Source organism: Loa loa (genome assembly GCF_000183805.2).
Source record: "Loa loa unplaced genomic scaffold supercont3.76, whole genome shotgun sequence".
NCBI classification, from domain to species: domain Eukaryota; kingdom Metazoa; phylum Nematoda; class Chromadorea; order Rhabditida; family Onchocercidae; genus Loa; species Loa loa.
The window spans coordinates 200,846-216,300 of record NW_018108256.1 but is presented as its reverse complement, the minus strand read 5'-3'; the positions used below and the strand labels follow the sequence as shown (position 1 = coordinate 216,300).

Below are 15,455 nucleotides of genomic sequence, written 5' to 3'. Positions count from 1 at the left end.
ATTATTATTATTATTATTATTATTATTATTATTATTATTATTATTATTATTATTATTATTATTAAATTATTATTATTATTATTATTAGAGATATGATGAGAAATAATGAAGAACTGATGGCTTCGGTATTGAATGAAAATGTAATTGGACATATTTTACGTAAAATCCTTAAAGTAAGCCTGAATAACATTCAGGAAATTGTATAATTCAAATTCAGGCATATTTTATTTTTGATCACATGTGAAATTACCATAAATTATGCATGGTTTATTCTTGATCAAAATTTATTCTTAATGAAATTAGCATAAATTTAGAAATAATCTTACATACTTTTACTGAAAGTTTTCATTTATTAATTATTTTAGCATTTTCCAAAAAATATTTTCATTTATTTGATTTTAGGCACTTTCATATCTGCATCAATATGCATTACATAACAATTTGATTACACGATCAATTATTATTACGGAAAATTGTGACATCAAATTGACGGGTTTTAAATGGACAGTGTTAAAAAATGAAGATATTAGGAAAACTCTTAGGTTTTTCATTATTTCGATAAGAAACGAAAGTTGAATTTAATGTTTTCTTAAATTAAAATTAATTAAATTTTATTCCATTTCTAAAATTTCTTTTTTCTCTTTACGACAAAATATTCCAACTTTGCTATAATAATAGGGAAAGTAGGCTATGAGGGAAAAAAATGTGACGCTTTCTTTTTTCTTCTTTTTTTTTCAATGAATTGCTTAAAGTTTATTGGATACTTTTAGCTTACGAAATAATCGTTTCTTTGGACGACCAACACAATGGGCACCAGAAGAAGCTCTTAATGATGTTGACAATTACGGGCCACATACCGAACTTTGGTAGTTTAATAATTCGAAAATTGTTCCGAATAAATTATTTATTGTCAATGAATTAAAATTCGAAAATTATAATATTTTCATTTTTGAAAATTTTTGCTTTTAGGCATATAGGATTATTAATACCGGAAATGGTTACCGGTGAAACGTTTCATTTGACTAATACGATGTATTCGAAAGATGTGAAACAATATGCTGAACAACTTGTAAGTTATCTTTTATATTCTGTCATTGAATTGATAAATCTTTTTGAAAAAGGTTTAGTTTAGATTTTAAATTTTTGAAATTTTATAGATGAAATTTCAATTACCTGTACCATACAATGGATGGTTTCCAAATGGAGTGAAATTTGTAAGTTTCCTACAGTATCATTCATTTATCAAAATAATGTTGCAAATGCATTTCCTTATAATCAATGAAAACATACTTTTAACACTGAATGAACAGGACAATAGGACAGTGGCATGTGGTTACTGTATTTAATTGGTTATTGTATTTAATTGCGGACAGTAGGATAACAGAATGAATGTGATATTACATTTGTTACTGTAGTCTTAGTCTGTTTTATCATTTTTTACTATTTTTAATGTGTTTTTACAGTGTCATATTTACGTCTAAACTTTATATTGAAATAATTTCAATGTATTGCTTATTTATAATCATCACTTGTTTCAGTCATTAAGTTCAGAAATTCTACGATTATGGCATCGTCTAATGCAACCAAATCATGAGAAACGGCCAACCGTTGATGAACTTCTTGATCGAAAAATATCTAAAATCATAAAATCAGCTGATAAATCAGAAATCCGAGAAGTTTTACTTGCTAATGGTAAACTTTTGTATTCCTACAGTACTTCTGGATCATCTTATGATTAATTTGCCTTTAGCAAAAAATTATCGAGTAACACCCAAGGAGCTAGCAGACCCGTTACAAAAATGGACTCAATTGGTGAATTATTCACGTGAACGTGGCGCAAATGATATTACACGTTTAGAATCCCTATATCTTGGTATGGGGAGGAATGAATTCTTCTCCTCAGTTAATTACAAAAATGTGAGTAGACTAACTAATGCAATTTTCATTACTACGCACATTTTCGATTATCACCATTTAAGCTATCATATAATGATTCCTGAATTCTGGAAAGGCATACTTCAAAGAATTCCTATGAGAGCAGCAATTTTCATTCACATTGCAAGCATCAATTTCAGGAAATTGATGATGAGAATCCGATGTATAAGATTGATTTCCGGAAAGTACCGAATGATTTGTTACAATGTGTTTGTATTAGAATACTCAAAAATCATCAAGAGAAAGCCGGATTAGCCCTTACCGTACACTTAGATATATGTACCACTGATATGTGTACTGTTGTTTGTCGAAATGTTTATAAATTTGTGCAAGGTGAAATAATAGGGTAAGTGATTACAAAGTATGATAAATTACTTACCCATCTTATAAGTAATTTTACTTGTCATAATTTAGCTCAAATTTGAAGCAATAATACTTAAGTATACAAAAAGTGTAGTGCTCAATGAAGTAGCTAACACAAATTATTTTAAATCAAATTTAAATAAAATATTACTGATAGTAACCGAAAAATTTTTCCGTATGAATGTTACATTCATTATTTCAGGTTCATTAATTATGTTCGAATTAGTCTGGAAATAATTGATGTCTTGAAACAACGTGAAAAAACACGCTCAAAGCATACAAGTTGGGAAATTTTTCTGGAAGAAGATGAAATCAATAAGATGGAAACTGTTGCGCAAGTTCAAGTAATATTTGACGGCTTAACTGCTCGGGATATTTTGGTTGGTCATTCATCCTGCGTACTTTTTCTTGAAAAATTTCAATAAATAATACAAAGAATTGTCTGATATATTGGTCATTCTATTTAATAAAAATAAATTTCGAATTTAAAAAATTCAAATTTCATTCGAATTCGATGAAAAATTCAGAAGATTAGGAAGCATACAGTTCGAATAAATAAAAATTTTGGTATGCATAAATTTGCAGGAAAATGCAGAAAAAGGAAATTTCAAATTTAGAGATTTTAATATGATCGATTCACCGATACTTGAAACATTTGCGCAACATGCGGAATGTATCAAATAAAAGTTAATCATCATTGTGTATTTACATAAATATACTTAATTAATAAGTGATTATAATTAGATATTATGTTAAAATTGAATATTGGATGCATTTTATTGCAATTTAAAATGGAATTAATGCAAGATATTAAATGGTATCGAAATTCAAAACTTTAAGTAAACCGGAAAAACCATCTGATTCCTTCGACATAGCAAACGATCACTACTGAAAATAATTAGTCTAGAATCTTTGCCAATAACATTTATTGCTCCAAACTAGGCTTAATATTTTTATTCTCCCAAACTACGTTTCTAAACTTGGTGTTTCTTTATTCCTCCAAACTAGACTTCTAGATTCAGCGTTTTTTGTTTTTTTTTATTCCTCTAAATTAGGCTTCTGCGCTTGGTGTTTTTTATTCCTCCCTAATTAGGCTTAATATTTTCACTATCATATCAATCCAATTGACAATACATAACATTGTTACAATCAATAAATATCATCATATCGAAATCATCGTACATTGTTCAGTAATCATTCAGGAAATATGGTATAGCCATCAATTCGTAATTCGGTTAAATTTCAATGAAATTTCAGGAATTACTTTCCAAATTCGAGAAAGAACTAAAATAGTAAATGAATTGGGGAAAAATCTCCATTTTCAACTATAAAAATTCCGATGCATTGAGAACAATGAACAATATGAAAAAGTAGCTGAAGAATATAATATATGATAGGAATAAATCTCGCTATATTTTCCCTTTCCTCCCGAGATTTCGTGGTTTTTCAAGAAGGTTATTTAGTCATTAAATGTTCCTCGAATTACTACTTACCATCGGGATAATACATCCTTAAAACTACCCACTTCCTTATTCCTAAATATTCTCACACAGCAATGCAAACTTTTGTAAATTCACGGACTGGAATGCTTGTTTGCGTATCGATACCGTTAGAGGTGGATGATAGAACCGGATTACGTTAGCCAGTTGTACTGATACGTGATGAATGATCCACTTAGTCGGTTCTCACGTACGTGTTTTACGCCCTCTAGTATGCTTTTATTCATTGCAGCGGTCTGAGTTAGTGTTAACTCTTCTCACATGCGCTTCAACCTTGATATGTGCGTAGCTACACTTTAGTTTGGTGTTGTGGTACTGGTACGTGGCGTTATTTTCACCATTTACGTATCGACGAGTCATGTGGTCGATTCATTTGTGGCCATTCAGAAGATCAGTAAGATGAGTTGTTCGATCAGTTTTTAGATCGATTTCATGCAGTGAATGAGTAAGTGACGAACGGAAAAGGAAGAAATGAGTGACAACCATCCACAACTTCACAACGACGGCTTCTTTCCCTTTCAGACTTCCACATCATCGATCAATCTGAATTGCTGTGGTAAGTTGCAAACAATCGAATGATTACATGTGAAGATAAGAGATAAGAGAGATAAGAAAATCGTTGGAAGAACTTTACCATTTGTATAATGCACTGAATTAGAGATAAAAGATCTTAAATCACAAAAAAATAATTTTGTCATTATGTCGATCGAATAATACGTGTTGTTTCAGGCGCCACTGGAGAAGTGCAGCATATAAATTACCTTGCCGAACATATAGGAAACTTGTATATAACTGGCGAATGTAGTGATGTCACCTTGAAGGTACTATTCACTTTTATTTATAAAGCTAAGCAGTAGCACTCAGTAGGCCTTTCACCATGTTAGTTACCTGCTTTAGTGTCAAATATTCTCTGAAAAAATTTTCAACCGTAGGGATGATCGGCAGTATATTCTATAGCAATAGAAAGTTGAGCTTGTTGATGAATATGTGAAACAAGCATGTTAAAAAGGTAAGATTAATCAAGTACTGTTGAGGACCTTGTAAATTTATAGACTTCAAGTTGTTAGCTATCACAAGCTATCGGGGAATATACCTGAAGGTTATTTTCGGAGTGAGAAAGCTTTCATTTTTAAAATGATTTATTTCAGATTGAGGGACGCTTAATTCCAGCTCATAGAGTTATCTTAGGTGCTCGAAGCCAGTATTTTAGGTATATGTTAACACAATTGCTATTTATTGAGTTGAAATTTTTTATTCACTATTTACACATTCTACAATTTTTTTTCAATTTATGCAAATTGTTAAGAACGAATAAACATAAAATATGGAAGTTTGAAATGTTGAGATTTTAGAGCTCTTCTTTATAATGGTATGCGAGAAACGAGAGATTCGGAAATCGAATTGGTCGACACTTCTTTGAATGGTTTCAAAATGCTCATGAAGTGCGGTCTTTGAAATTTTCTCTTCTGTATCTTCGGACTTTTCCTGTGTTACCTCTTTTGTTTTACATTGTCAGAAATATTGACTTTGACGATTGCGTTTCAGGTATATCTACACTGGTAAGTTATCGTTAAGTTCAATGAAGGAAGAGATAGTTCTCGAGGTTCTTGGTTTGGCGCACAAGTACGGTTTCACTGACTTGGAAATCAGTATTTCGGAGTATATGAAGGTAATTCATTGAATTGTATCTACCAGAAGTTATCCTGAAGCACCCTTTTCCGCAAAAAAACTCAAATTGTAATACCATCCCCTTCACCTCCCTCCCCCATCATTAACTTTTAAAGTCAGTGCAACCCTGCGAAACACTATGATCCAACATTCGTACGCTGAGCGAAAAATTTCGATATCCCAAATCGAAAAATGCGTATTTAGGATTGATATTGAAAATCCGTTGCAAGATTTCAACTGAAATTAATGAGCTAAAGTCGATTTCATCTCAATTTTCCAGGCAATGCTTAATATTAGAAACGTTTGTACGATATACAGTGTAGCACATTTATATTCGTTGCACTCCCTTTGTGATGTATGCCTAAATTTTGCTGACAAACACGCACCTGAAGTTATTTCGACTCAGGTAAAAACTGTTGATTGTAGAGAATGTTATCATGGATTAGGCTTGCATGCTTCATTATTTCGATTCATCGTGATATTTTTCATTTTTTTTTTGGATGATAAATAGCAATTGCAAATTTTAGGGTTTCTTGCAACTCCCTGCAAGTGCAGTCGAACAAATGGTGCAACGCGACTCTTTATGTGCTCCCGAAATCGATATATTTCGTGCTGTACGTGAATGGATCCGGCAACACCCTGATCAGGTTTGTGCTTTGCCGCTGTTAGTTGGAGTAAAAATAGATTAATTGAAACATGTTTTAAGCAGGAGGATGCGCAAATGATTGTCGCACGACTACGACTTTCACTAATAAAACTGGACGATTTACTTAATGTTATACGACCATCCGGTTTAGTTGCCAGTGATGCTATTTTGGACGCCATCAAAGAACGTACTGAAAAAAAAAGTGGTGAACTTGCTTATAGAGGATTTTTGCGTAAGTATCAGAGTTTTTCATGTGTATTCTTGATATACCTGTGTCTGTGGGAGAAAATTGTGTATGTGTGTGTCTGTGTGTGTGTGTATGTGTGTGATGTGTATGTGTGTATGTACATATGTATATACCTAAAGTATCGTGTTAGTAGCAAATAATCACTGTATTTAGTTTCGTAGAAATTCCAAGTTTTATCCCCCTTCTTAAATTACAGCAAATGACTCTCATTTCACGTTTCATTTTCTAGTACCAAATGTAAATGTGATGAGTTCTACCTTCAATGCCACTGTATTGACTGGTGAAGGTTCCACTACTCTTCTGTCTGGCGAAACGAATCGCTATGACGTGGAACGTGGCTTCACGACTCATGCTATCGGTGATAAAAATCCTGGTATCATTATTCAGGTGAAACAGGATTTTTCTTTTTTTTTCTTTTTGACAGGACCTGTAAAAAGATGTGGGAAAAGTTTTATTTACTGTCGTTGCTTTTGATGAACATAATATCAAGGAAAACTTCATCCGGTACTACTCGAGTTTTTTTCGTTCTGTAAAAGAATGTATTTACAGCTTGGACGTCCATTCATCATTAATCATATTCGGTTGCTTTTGTGGGATCGCGACCAGAGATCATATAATTATTACGTCGAAGTGAATTTGTTTGAAACTAATTTATTTTTCCATTAACCTTATATTTTGGTCTTTAACTGCCTTATAAATATGAAAAGTCACAGTCAACTAGTAGGTTCTAAGCGTAAGGATTTGGACTAGATTTATTATAGATAAGCACTTATTTGTTTTTTTTTTTTCTAGATAAGTATTGATCAGGAGGTGTGGATACGTGTCGTAGATCATTCGCATTATCTTTGCCGATCAAGACAGATGCTCTACTTCACTCCAAGAGTTGTGAGGTACATTATTTCTACTTCTACGTACATATATATACATATATACGCAAACTTTTTTTTTCACTAAACAGTACATTTATGAAATGTTTAAAACAATCAATGATCGTGAGCTGAAAGATGATAACGCTTTATTTTTTGTTTATTAGCTTACATGATCGACAATGTGTTGTTGCTATAACCTAAACTTATGTGTTAGACGGTGTGATTTTCTGCGATTAAGTAACGTTCTGAGAGAACTCAGCATCCTTTATTTAAGCTACTGCTTAATTATGCTTTACAATTCGTGTACTTATTTTCTATGGTAAAATGGCTAAATTTACAAGACGATTTATGAAATTGTCTTTATAGCTTTATACGCATCGTTGGAACCTACAATACAGTAAATAATTCGTTCCATTTGGTAAGCGTTGAAGCAATGTATACATCGGAACCTTTCGATGTTGATCCGGTTACTACCCTACTTGGTGATTCCTTTTTTCAGATAGTAACTAGTAATGATTGAGTAAGAATTTCATGAACCAAGATCCAGCGAACTCTGACCTCGACGTTGAGATAAAAGGAGCTTTAGTAAATCATTACTAGTTCGAACGGATGTTAATGGTATTTTATCTCTTTTCTGATTTAATTTAAACAGGGGAAAAGTGAGAAGTTTTGGGAGAGATATAGGTTAAAGAATGGACAGTTTTAAATTTTTATGATTACATCCGCTACTTTTCGCGACTGTGTTAATCTCATTTCAAATGCTTGAAGGCAGGAATATTTCTTATGACTTTTATCCTTACTCATTCAATATCATCCAGTTGTGTAGTTTATTTAGAATTACTTTGCAGTTCCAAGTACTAATGTGGCTACGATAGCAAACAACGCCATTGTTATTGAAGGAGTTTCACGTAGTAGAAATGCTTTAATAAATGGGGAAACAAGTAATTACGACTGGGACAATGGTTATACTTGTCATCAGTTAGGGTCTGGTGCAATCGTTGTGCAATTATCACAACCGTATCTGATCGACTCGATGCGGTACGTTTGGTGTTACATTTTATGACACCTAATGTTGTTTGAAGCTTGCGCGCAAGAAGTCATTGCTTGTAGTATTTGATGTTCATCCACTTTGCAATACTTAAATCTCCGAATCATAAATTATGTTCTAGCTTACTTTTGTGGGATTGTGATGACCGTCATTACTCTTATTATGTTGAAGTGTCATGTGATAACATATCTTGGACACGCATAGCTGATAAAACTCAGGAGCACTGCAGGTAAATTTCAACTATTAGCAGTTTGCACGGTGAACATTTTAGAAACTTTTTTTAAATTTTTTCTAGAAATTAAATGATTTCTTCAGCACATTTTCTGACATTTTAACCGATTTAATTTAAACTTCATGCTGTGATGTCGTATATGTTTTTAAATATATTTGAATTTCATACATCACGCACTTAGTTTAAAGTCGTACTTCTGTTCATAGAGCATGGCAGATCTTGAGATTTGATCGACTTCCAGTTGTGTTTATTCGTCTTGTTGGGACGCATAATTCAGGTAAACGATATTACTACTTAAATATGAAAACTTAAGAATAATTATTTTCCATCGTGAAGCATGGTGTTATCCACGTTGCAGCTGCATTAGTGATTAGGTTCAGTCATATCATTTTTCAGTTGATCTAAAGAAAATGAATTTGCCCTATGCCTTTATTGCAATGAAGAGGACGTATTATCGATTCCTGAAACAAAAAGCAAATAGCGTACTTCTCTGTTGAATGTTTCATGTTTGGAAGATGTGGGTGAAAAGGGGAGTGGAGGAAAGGGTAAATTGTGCTTAAATTTTATTCGAGAAATTGAAAGACCTATACCTTTCATTATCCTTAATTTTAACTATGTTTTTTTTTACTTTTTTTAGTGAATGAAGTGTTTCATTGTGTACACTTTGAATGCCCTGCTCAGCGGTCTGCTTTCACACCGCTGGGAACATTTGGTGCTACGGCTATTTCATCAACGCATGAAATAAATGAGGAAGTGGATTCGGCTCGGAATCCATCATCCGCATGTATTTCCGTGACATCATCAACCGACGAGTCGTAAATTTGATTTCATGAAATAACGGATAGTGAAAAGTTCCGAGAAATGGTTTTGAAGTTTAAAGTTCACCTGAAAGAAACGAATTCGAAGATATCTGAAGGAACTATCTTTTTGCTTCTCCATTATGGTAGATCTTTGATATATTCTGTTCTTTAACACTTTCTGCCTCTCTCTTTTCAGATGCTTTCTCTTCTCAGACATATTATATGCCTTTACAATATCAATATGCTTTAGAAACATTATTATGTCTCTTTTTTCGTCAGCAAGAAATAAAAAATATTTTGCACTTCGTGAAAAGTTTCTGCTTGTTGGAAAATTTTTCAGATATATTCAGCATTTACTAATTTCCTCCTTTGTATCTTTTTTTTTTCTTATGAGGAATCTAACATTAAAATTTTCGGATCTGATTCACTTCAAAATTCTACAGTATAAGTGGAAAGTTGGAGTACAAATGTTAACAGAATTTAAAAGATTTTTCATATGGGAAATTTTTTTATCACTTTATAACATAAAAAAATATAGTTAAGAGGGAACTTTCATATTAAATTTGTTCAGAATGCTTTTGCTGCTGTGGAGATTTTAACTTTTCAAACATATTGCAGCACATTTCCCGGCCTTACATTATTTTATCCATAATCTGCACTTTTTTTTGTTTCGTTGCCTTTTTTAATTTCAGCTGCAAGGGGAGGAAACCGGAACATATTAGTGGGAATATGCACTTATCCTGATGTTATCCTCTTACTGCAGCTTGCTGATGATTTCATTCTAAAGCATTTGATTCATCGTAGTTTGTTATTTGTTTAATCGTTTTTTCTATTTGTTTGCTTGCTGGATTTTTGTAGGAACAGTTTAGAATTTCATGATTTTAGCTTCTCTTCATGGAAAATACTCAAATGAACATAAAGCACATTTTATTGCTGTTTTTTTCACTTTTTTCGCATCATTTATTCTGTACTTTTGCTAACGAAACTAAATCGTGTACAGTATATGTATATATACACATATGTATATATATATATATAATGCATTATTTGGGATAATATATGCAGCAGAGGTTTCTGGTTGTTCGGCTTTGAAAATAGTTGAGTAAATCTTTATTACTGCTATCTATTTCGAAGATATTTGCCAACACAACTGATAATCAGTGAATTAACATCAGCTAAGGAAAAAACAAAAATTGCCAGAATACTTAATCCATGTCATCATATTCATCAATATCCGAGAAATACTGGGCATCATCTCCTCCAATAGGCTCATCAAAGTCATCGGAGATCCTTTTCAGATTTTCGACATCAACATCATCCTTTTCCTGAAAATAAATCTTGAAGTAATTTCAGAAAGATGAAGTTATTTTGCAGATAAAGTAATATGAAATGACCTGATTGAACTTTTTAAATTCGGCCAATTGATAGAGCACAAATTCGAGTATTTTTTTCGGTCCCCTATCATTTTCCGGTAAGCATTTCGTGATATCATAAATTTCGCCAGCTTCCTTCAAGAAGTATTCCAAATCATTTTCGTCACCTTAATTTTCATTAAGTTAAGATTCATCGTACGTTATTTTGATTTTCAAAAATTAAACGTCTCGTGTTATCCAGCTATTTTGATCATTAGTGGGGAGTACTAAGTTTAACTTTTCATTTTCTTATTTCCTTAGCATGTAGCTTTAGTATTTAGCATGAAGCTTTACGACGACGCGTATCATAAAGATTCTGCAATCATTTGATTTGTTGTATCGAAATTGTTGTTATTCATTGAATTATATAATAAATTAATTAGTTGATCATTATCCATAAAGGTCAATGAAAGAAATTATCAATAATATAGTGTTAAAGGAAATTGTCAAGTATTGAAATGTGAAATAAACCTGAGAAGGTAAATATTTAACTGTAAAATGTTTAAGTGAATATAGCTCTAAACAACTGTAAATATTTCATCGATGTAACTAATATAAATATTTAAGCAATAATTTTATTAAAGCAGTTACTGCTTAATTAATTAGCAATATGGACATTTTATTTTTTGCGAAGTTGGTATCCCTATATGTCCTCTATACAATTTCAATTATGCTATAATTAATTGTTGTATTAGCATGATTCACCGATAGGATCGGATGTTCATTTTTTGGTATTATCAATAATGATGATATTATGGCTGGAAAATTGCTAAAATTAAAAATTTTTACATTTATTAGTAAGCTGAGCAAGTCGTACATCTGCTGATGCGAACATATCATCTAAATCAAATAATTCTAACCGAGGTGGTGGCAGTTCTCGAAAGTTCGGTGGAAATACCTGTAATTTAACAGTAGTTTATCCAGGCATAGCTTATATAATCACTATAATAAACGACTGATAGTCAGATTGATAAAACGACTGACAACGACTGATAAATATGCATTACAGCAGGTGTAAGTGGAGGTTGTGGTACTTCAAATTGTGGTACAATAAGTGACAGCGGTTCATGTGTTAAACCAAGCTGTTCGAATGCCCTGGAATAGAAGGACTTATAAGAAAAGGAATTATTTCAAATAATATATTACTTGTAATTAATTAACATCATTAATGATAACTATAAGTGAATGTTAATTTGCTGAAAGCTTGCTGATTTCCGAATTCTTCATGATTATCGACAATTTTTTAAAAATTCCCGTATGATTTAGGTTTAAAGCATGATTTAGCTCTAAAGTTTGATCTTTTTTGTTTAGAATTTACGCTTTAAAAAACATTTTAATGTGCTAATTTTAATTGTTGAGCCGGTTTTCATAAAACGAAAGGTAAAACATTCCGTTTAATCTATCAAAGATCAGATTGGTTTTCTTTTTTTTCCCTCTTCCTCCTGTTTACAGCATATTTCACATTAGTGTTACCTGATAGTTTTAGGCCAAACAGAAAGATCCATAGCATATAGGCTAATATCAAAGTATTTGAGGAAATCACCGCTTTGATTCATTTCATATTCATCTTCCTGTAGACATACTTTGATCTTTTCCGATAAATAAATATGATCCGGTATAGGATGCGCATCCATTAAATCCGGTTCCCTACTATCGACTATATTCAGTGCAAAACCTTCCGTTACATATTTCATGATAACATCCTTTAAAATTAACATGCTTAATTTAATTGTCAAATCATATCAATGCACATAGGAATATGGATAATAAAAAATTGTTTGTTATTTAAGAATAATTCCAGAAGTACATGATTTTCAGCATTAATGATGAAAAGTATCTGTTTGAAATTTAATTTAAGAATTTAAATAGCACGTTGATTCGTATATTTCAAAGTAAATTGTAAAAGAGATGAATTTCCGTTAATTCCTCTTTCAACAATCAATCTACTTACCCATATTTTACTGTTTTCTTCTTTTTCAAAATATTGATCAGTGAAAATATGAACTGAACCAATAACAATCAATTTGCCACCTTTTTCCTAAAATAGTAACAACTTTTTTCCTATATGTTGTAAGTCTCTTTTTCCGAAAATTTTATTTCAAAATTAAAATGCTAATATTGAACTTGTAATTTATTTGCATACCGTTTGATGAAATGCGCAAATTGGTCGATTGTTTGGATAACAAACACTACCCGTAGATAATACTGCTATAGATTTTCGGCCAACATTCAATGTTGCACCATATGGATAAACAAATTGTAGGCCACTAAAAAAATAGTAATTAATATTACTCAACAAATAAAAATAATTAGAATTACGAGAAAGAAAAAACTGAATAAACTGAAATTGATTGCTAGAACTGAAAGACTTTGATGAAATGATGATATCATTATCTGTCTCTTCAATCAAACTTCAATCAAACTTCAATTAAACTTTAAACTTTTTAAAATAATTAAAAGAAAAAAAGTAAGTCATTTCAATACTTCGTTAAAATTTTCACGTTTATTATAATTATTAAAACAATTAATGCTTATATTTTGTATTGTACATACAATCAATTGGAACTTGTATTTCTAAAAAACTTTACAGTGCATTAATTTCCTCATCATTTGAATATGTCAACTTGCCAGCTGTTGATGTAAGCGCACGATTTAGGATACCATTAGCAATTAATGCTTCCTTTGGATCAAAATATTTGTAAAATGTTGTCCGAATTACGGAATCTAAAATAAAATTTCAAAATATTTTCATTCATTCAAGATATTCATCATAAATATTGGACATTTAATATGAAATATTTCTGTAAAAGTAATTCCCGTAGTATATTTTTGCTTGGAAGATACCATGATTCGGGATTATTTAGTAAAAATCATTCCAACGCTTTAAAGAATGTTTCATCCTATTGTAATTTATTTTAACATTTTACATAAATGGTAATAATTTGAAATTTGTTTCTTTAAATGATAAAGAAAGGCATTGAAATGCTTCTATGTAAAAACTTAATATTTTGGTTTAAATCAATAAAATAAAAATGTAAGATTTTAATTTTAATTTGAATTAATTAATTGTTACTTAAATTTCTGCTGAAATTTGGATTAAGATTAAAATTGAAAAGTAATATTTAAATGATAAGGATTCGAAGATATCATTTTCTGCTATAATAATTCAAAAAATTTTCTATTTATATCAAATATTACCATTATTACAAGTAATATCATATTGTTTGAGTAAAAGATTAATATTTGTATCAGCAGCTTGTTCACCTCCTTCATTCATTAATACTAATACATTACTACCATTATCGATAGAATTTTTCAGATGATCAATCTATAAGCAAAATCATCGTTAATTATTTTTAATTATCGTTAAGGTAGATAATTTGTACAATATTCATCCATAAATACAATCATAAATATTATAATTACCACTAAATCATATTACATCATATATGTGTCACGTGGTTGATATTTCATCCTTTTATAAATGTCACACAGCAGAAGATACCATATAAAATATAATAAAAGTTGAAAAAAAAATTGTTAAAAATAAAAGTTTCACCTCATTTTGTGAAAATTTTGCTTTCGGGTATGGTATCACAAATAAACAACATTCAATAAAGGTATTTGCATTAATTTCATCCATATTACTAAAAAAATTTTCCAGAAATTTGATTTTCAATTAATAAAAATTATTCATAAATAGCAATCAATTAATCAATCAATTAATTGATTAATTAATTTCAACCAATTAAGTCGATCAATCCAATTCAATTCAATCAATAATGATTAATCGTATCAATCGTATTATATCCATTATTTTCAAATCATTGCATTTATTATTATCACTTATACGCTATTTATTAATTTAAATGTTATAAACTTTTTTATTTTTACTTTTTTTACCTTTTTTAAAATTTTTTTTATGCCACAAACTTTTTTATTATTATAATTAGTGAAAAGGTAATACGAACATTTCTAAATGCCATTCATTGCGTAATCTTTTATGAATTTGTCGAAAACCGGAATGAAAATGATACGGCTCATTTTTAGACTGATCAAATATTATCCGTGTATTGGTAATAGAATGTTGTTCCTGAAATATTATCCTAAAATAATTTCCACATACTTATTTAAGTAATCATAATTCATTTTTCAAACGAATGAAATGAATGATATTTAATTACAGTATGAAAAAAAAGTTAGCTGATAATAAATGATTAATATATTGATAAATTCTCACTTACCTCATTGATTGCATATGTTCGTTTATTTGTTGAAATATTGAATCGATGATTGGAATCAAAGGTTGTTGTTGTTAGCATTTTGATGCCAACTTAATTACCACTCTTAAATTCTTGTCCTTTTTTTTTTTTTTTACAAATAAGTATTGCTTTAAAAGATAATATAGATAAGCTTAATAAAAGGTAGTCGTTGATTATTAGGAAAATTATCCCTATTGCTATCCTACTTAATGTTATAACAATCAATACAGATAATTAATTCCATGTTATAAATAAAGCTAGTCGATCATGTGTCCTTAGCTAGAACTACAACGATGTCACTACAATGCACCATTATAACATCCTGAAGGTGTGTGTGTGTGTGTGTGTGTGTATTTATCTGTGTACTTATGCTATGAATATTATCGGAAAGGTTGCCATGGGTTACATTGGTAAGCAAACACCCAATTGATGCTCACTTTAACCTTTTAACTAACAAAATTAATTTTGGTTTTT

The 15,455-nt window shown here is 30.6% G+C and overlaps 3 protein-coding genes across 4 annotated transcripts; 2 read left to right on the top strand and 1 right to left on the bottom strand.

Moving 5' to 3' along the window:
- Positions 1 to 116: 116 nt before the first annotated feature.
- Positions 117 to 2,982, top strand: LOAG_07259 (hypothetical protein; the record flags this gene model as incomplete). Its single annotated transcript, XM_020447382.1, has 9 exons — positions 117 to 173; positions 403 to 542; positions 771 to 866; positions 970 to 1,069; positions 1,539 to 1,692; positions 1,751 to 1,917; positions 2,076 to 2,281; positions 2,501 to 2,678; positions 2,884 to 2,982. 9 exons carry the CDS (start codon positions 117 to 119, stop codon positions 2,980 to 2,982), a joined length of 1,197 nt encoding a protein of 398 aa, XP_020302381.1.
- Positions 2,983 to 4,214: 1,232 nt separating this feature from the next.
- LOAG_07258 lies at positions 4,215 to 9,671 on the top strand. Of its 2 annotated transcripts, none has more exons than XM_003142792.2 (16): positions 4,215 to 4,353; positions 4,527 to 4,618; positions 4,946 to 5,007; positions 5,150 to 5,239; positions 5,343 to 5,466; positions 5,746 to 5,871; positions 5,993 to 6,112; positions 6,172 to 6,343; positions 6,588 to 6,745; positions 6,908 to 6,988; positions 7,151 to 7,248; positions 7,594 to 7,709; positions 8,076 to 8,265; positions 8,397 to 8,504; positions 8,714 to 8,784; positions 9,145 to 9,671. In XM_003142792.2, the coding sequence occupies exons 1-16, from the start codon at positions 4,269 to 4,271 to the stop codon at positions 9,324 to 9,326; spliced, it is 1,875 nt and encodes a 624-aa protein (XP_003142840.1). In that variant the 5' UTR covers positions 4,215 to 4,268; the 3' UTR covers positions 9,327 to 9,671. The 2 variants fall into 2 exon arrangements, with proteins under 2 accessions (XP_003142840.1, XP_020306269.1); XM_020447381.1 differs by lacking the exon at positions 9,145 to 9,671 and adding an exon at positions 8,904 to 9,079.
- A 732-nt stretch (positions 9,672 to 10,403) lies between these two features.
- On the bottom strand, positions 10,404 to 15,104 carry LOAG_07255 (hypothetical protein). The gene is made up of 12 exons (XM_003142791.2): positions 14,964 to 15,104; positions 14,691 to 14,812; positions 14,279 to 14,366; positions 13,918 to 14,047; positions 13,308 to 13,443; positions 12,863 to 12,986; positions 12,671 to 12,757; positions 12,193 to 12,422; positions 11,727 to 11,814; positions 11,509 to 11,617; positions 10,702 to 10,847; positions 10,404 to 10,632 (listed from the first exon to the last, which is right to left on the bottom strand). The coding sequence occupies exons 1-12, from the start codon at positions 15,039 to 15,041 to the stop codon at positions 10,513 to 10,515; spliced, it is 1,458 nt and encodes a 485-aa protein (XP_003142839.1). The 5' UTR covers positions 15,042 to 15,104; the 3' UTR covers positions 10,404 to 10,512.
- Positions 15,105 to 15,455: the final 351 nt, after the last annotated feature.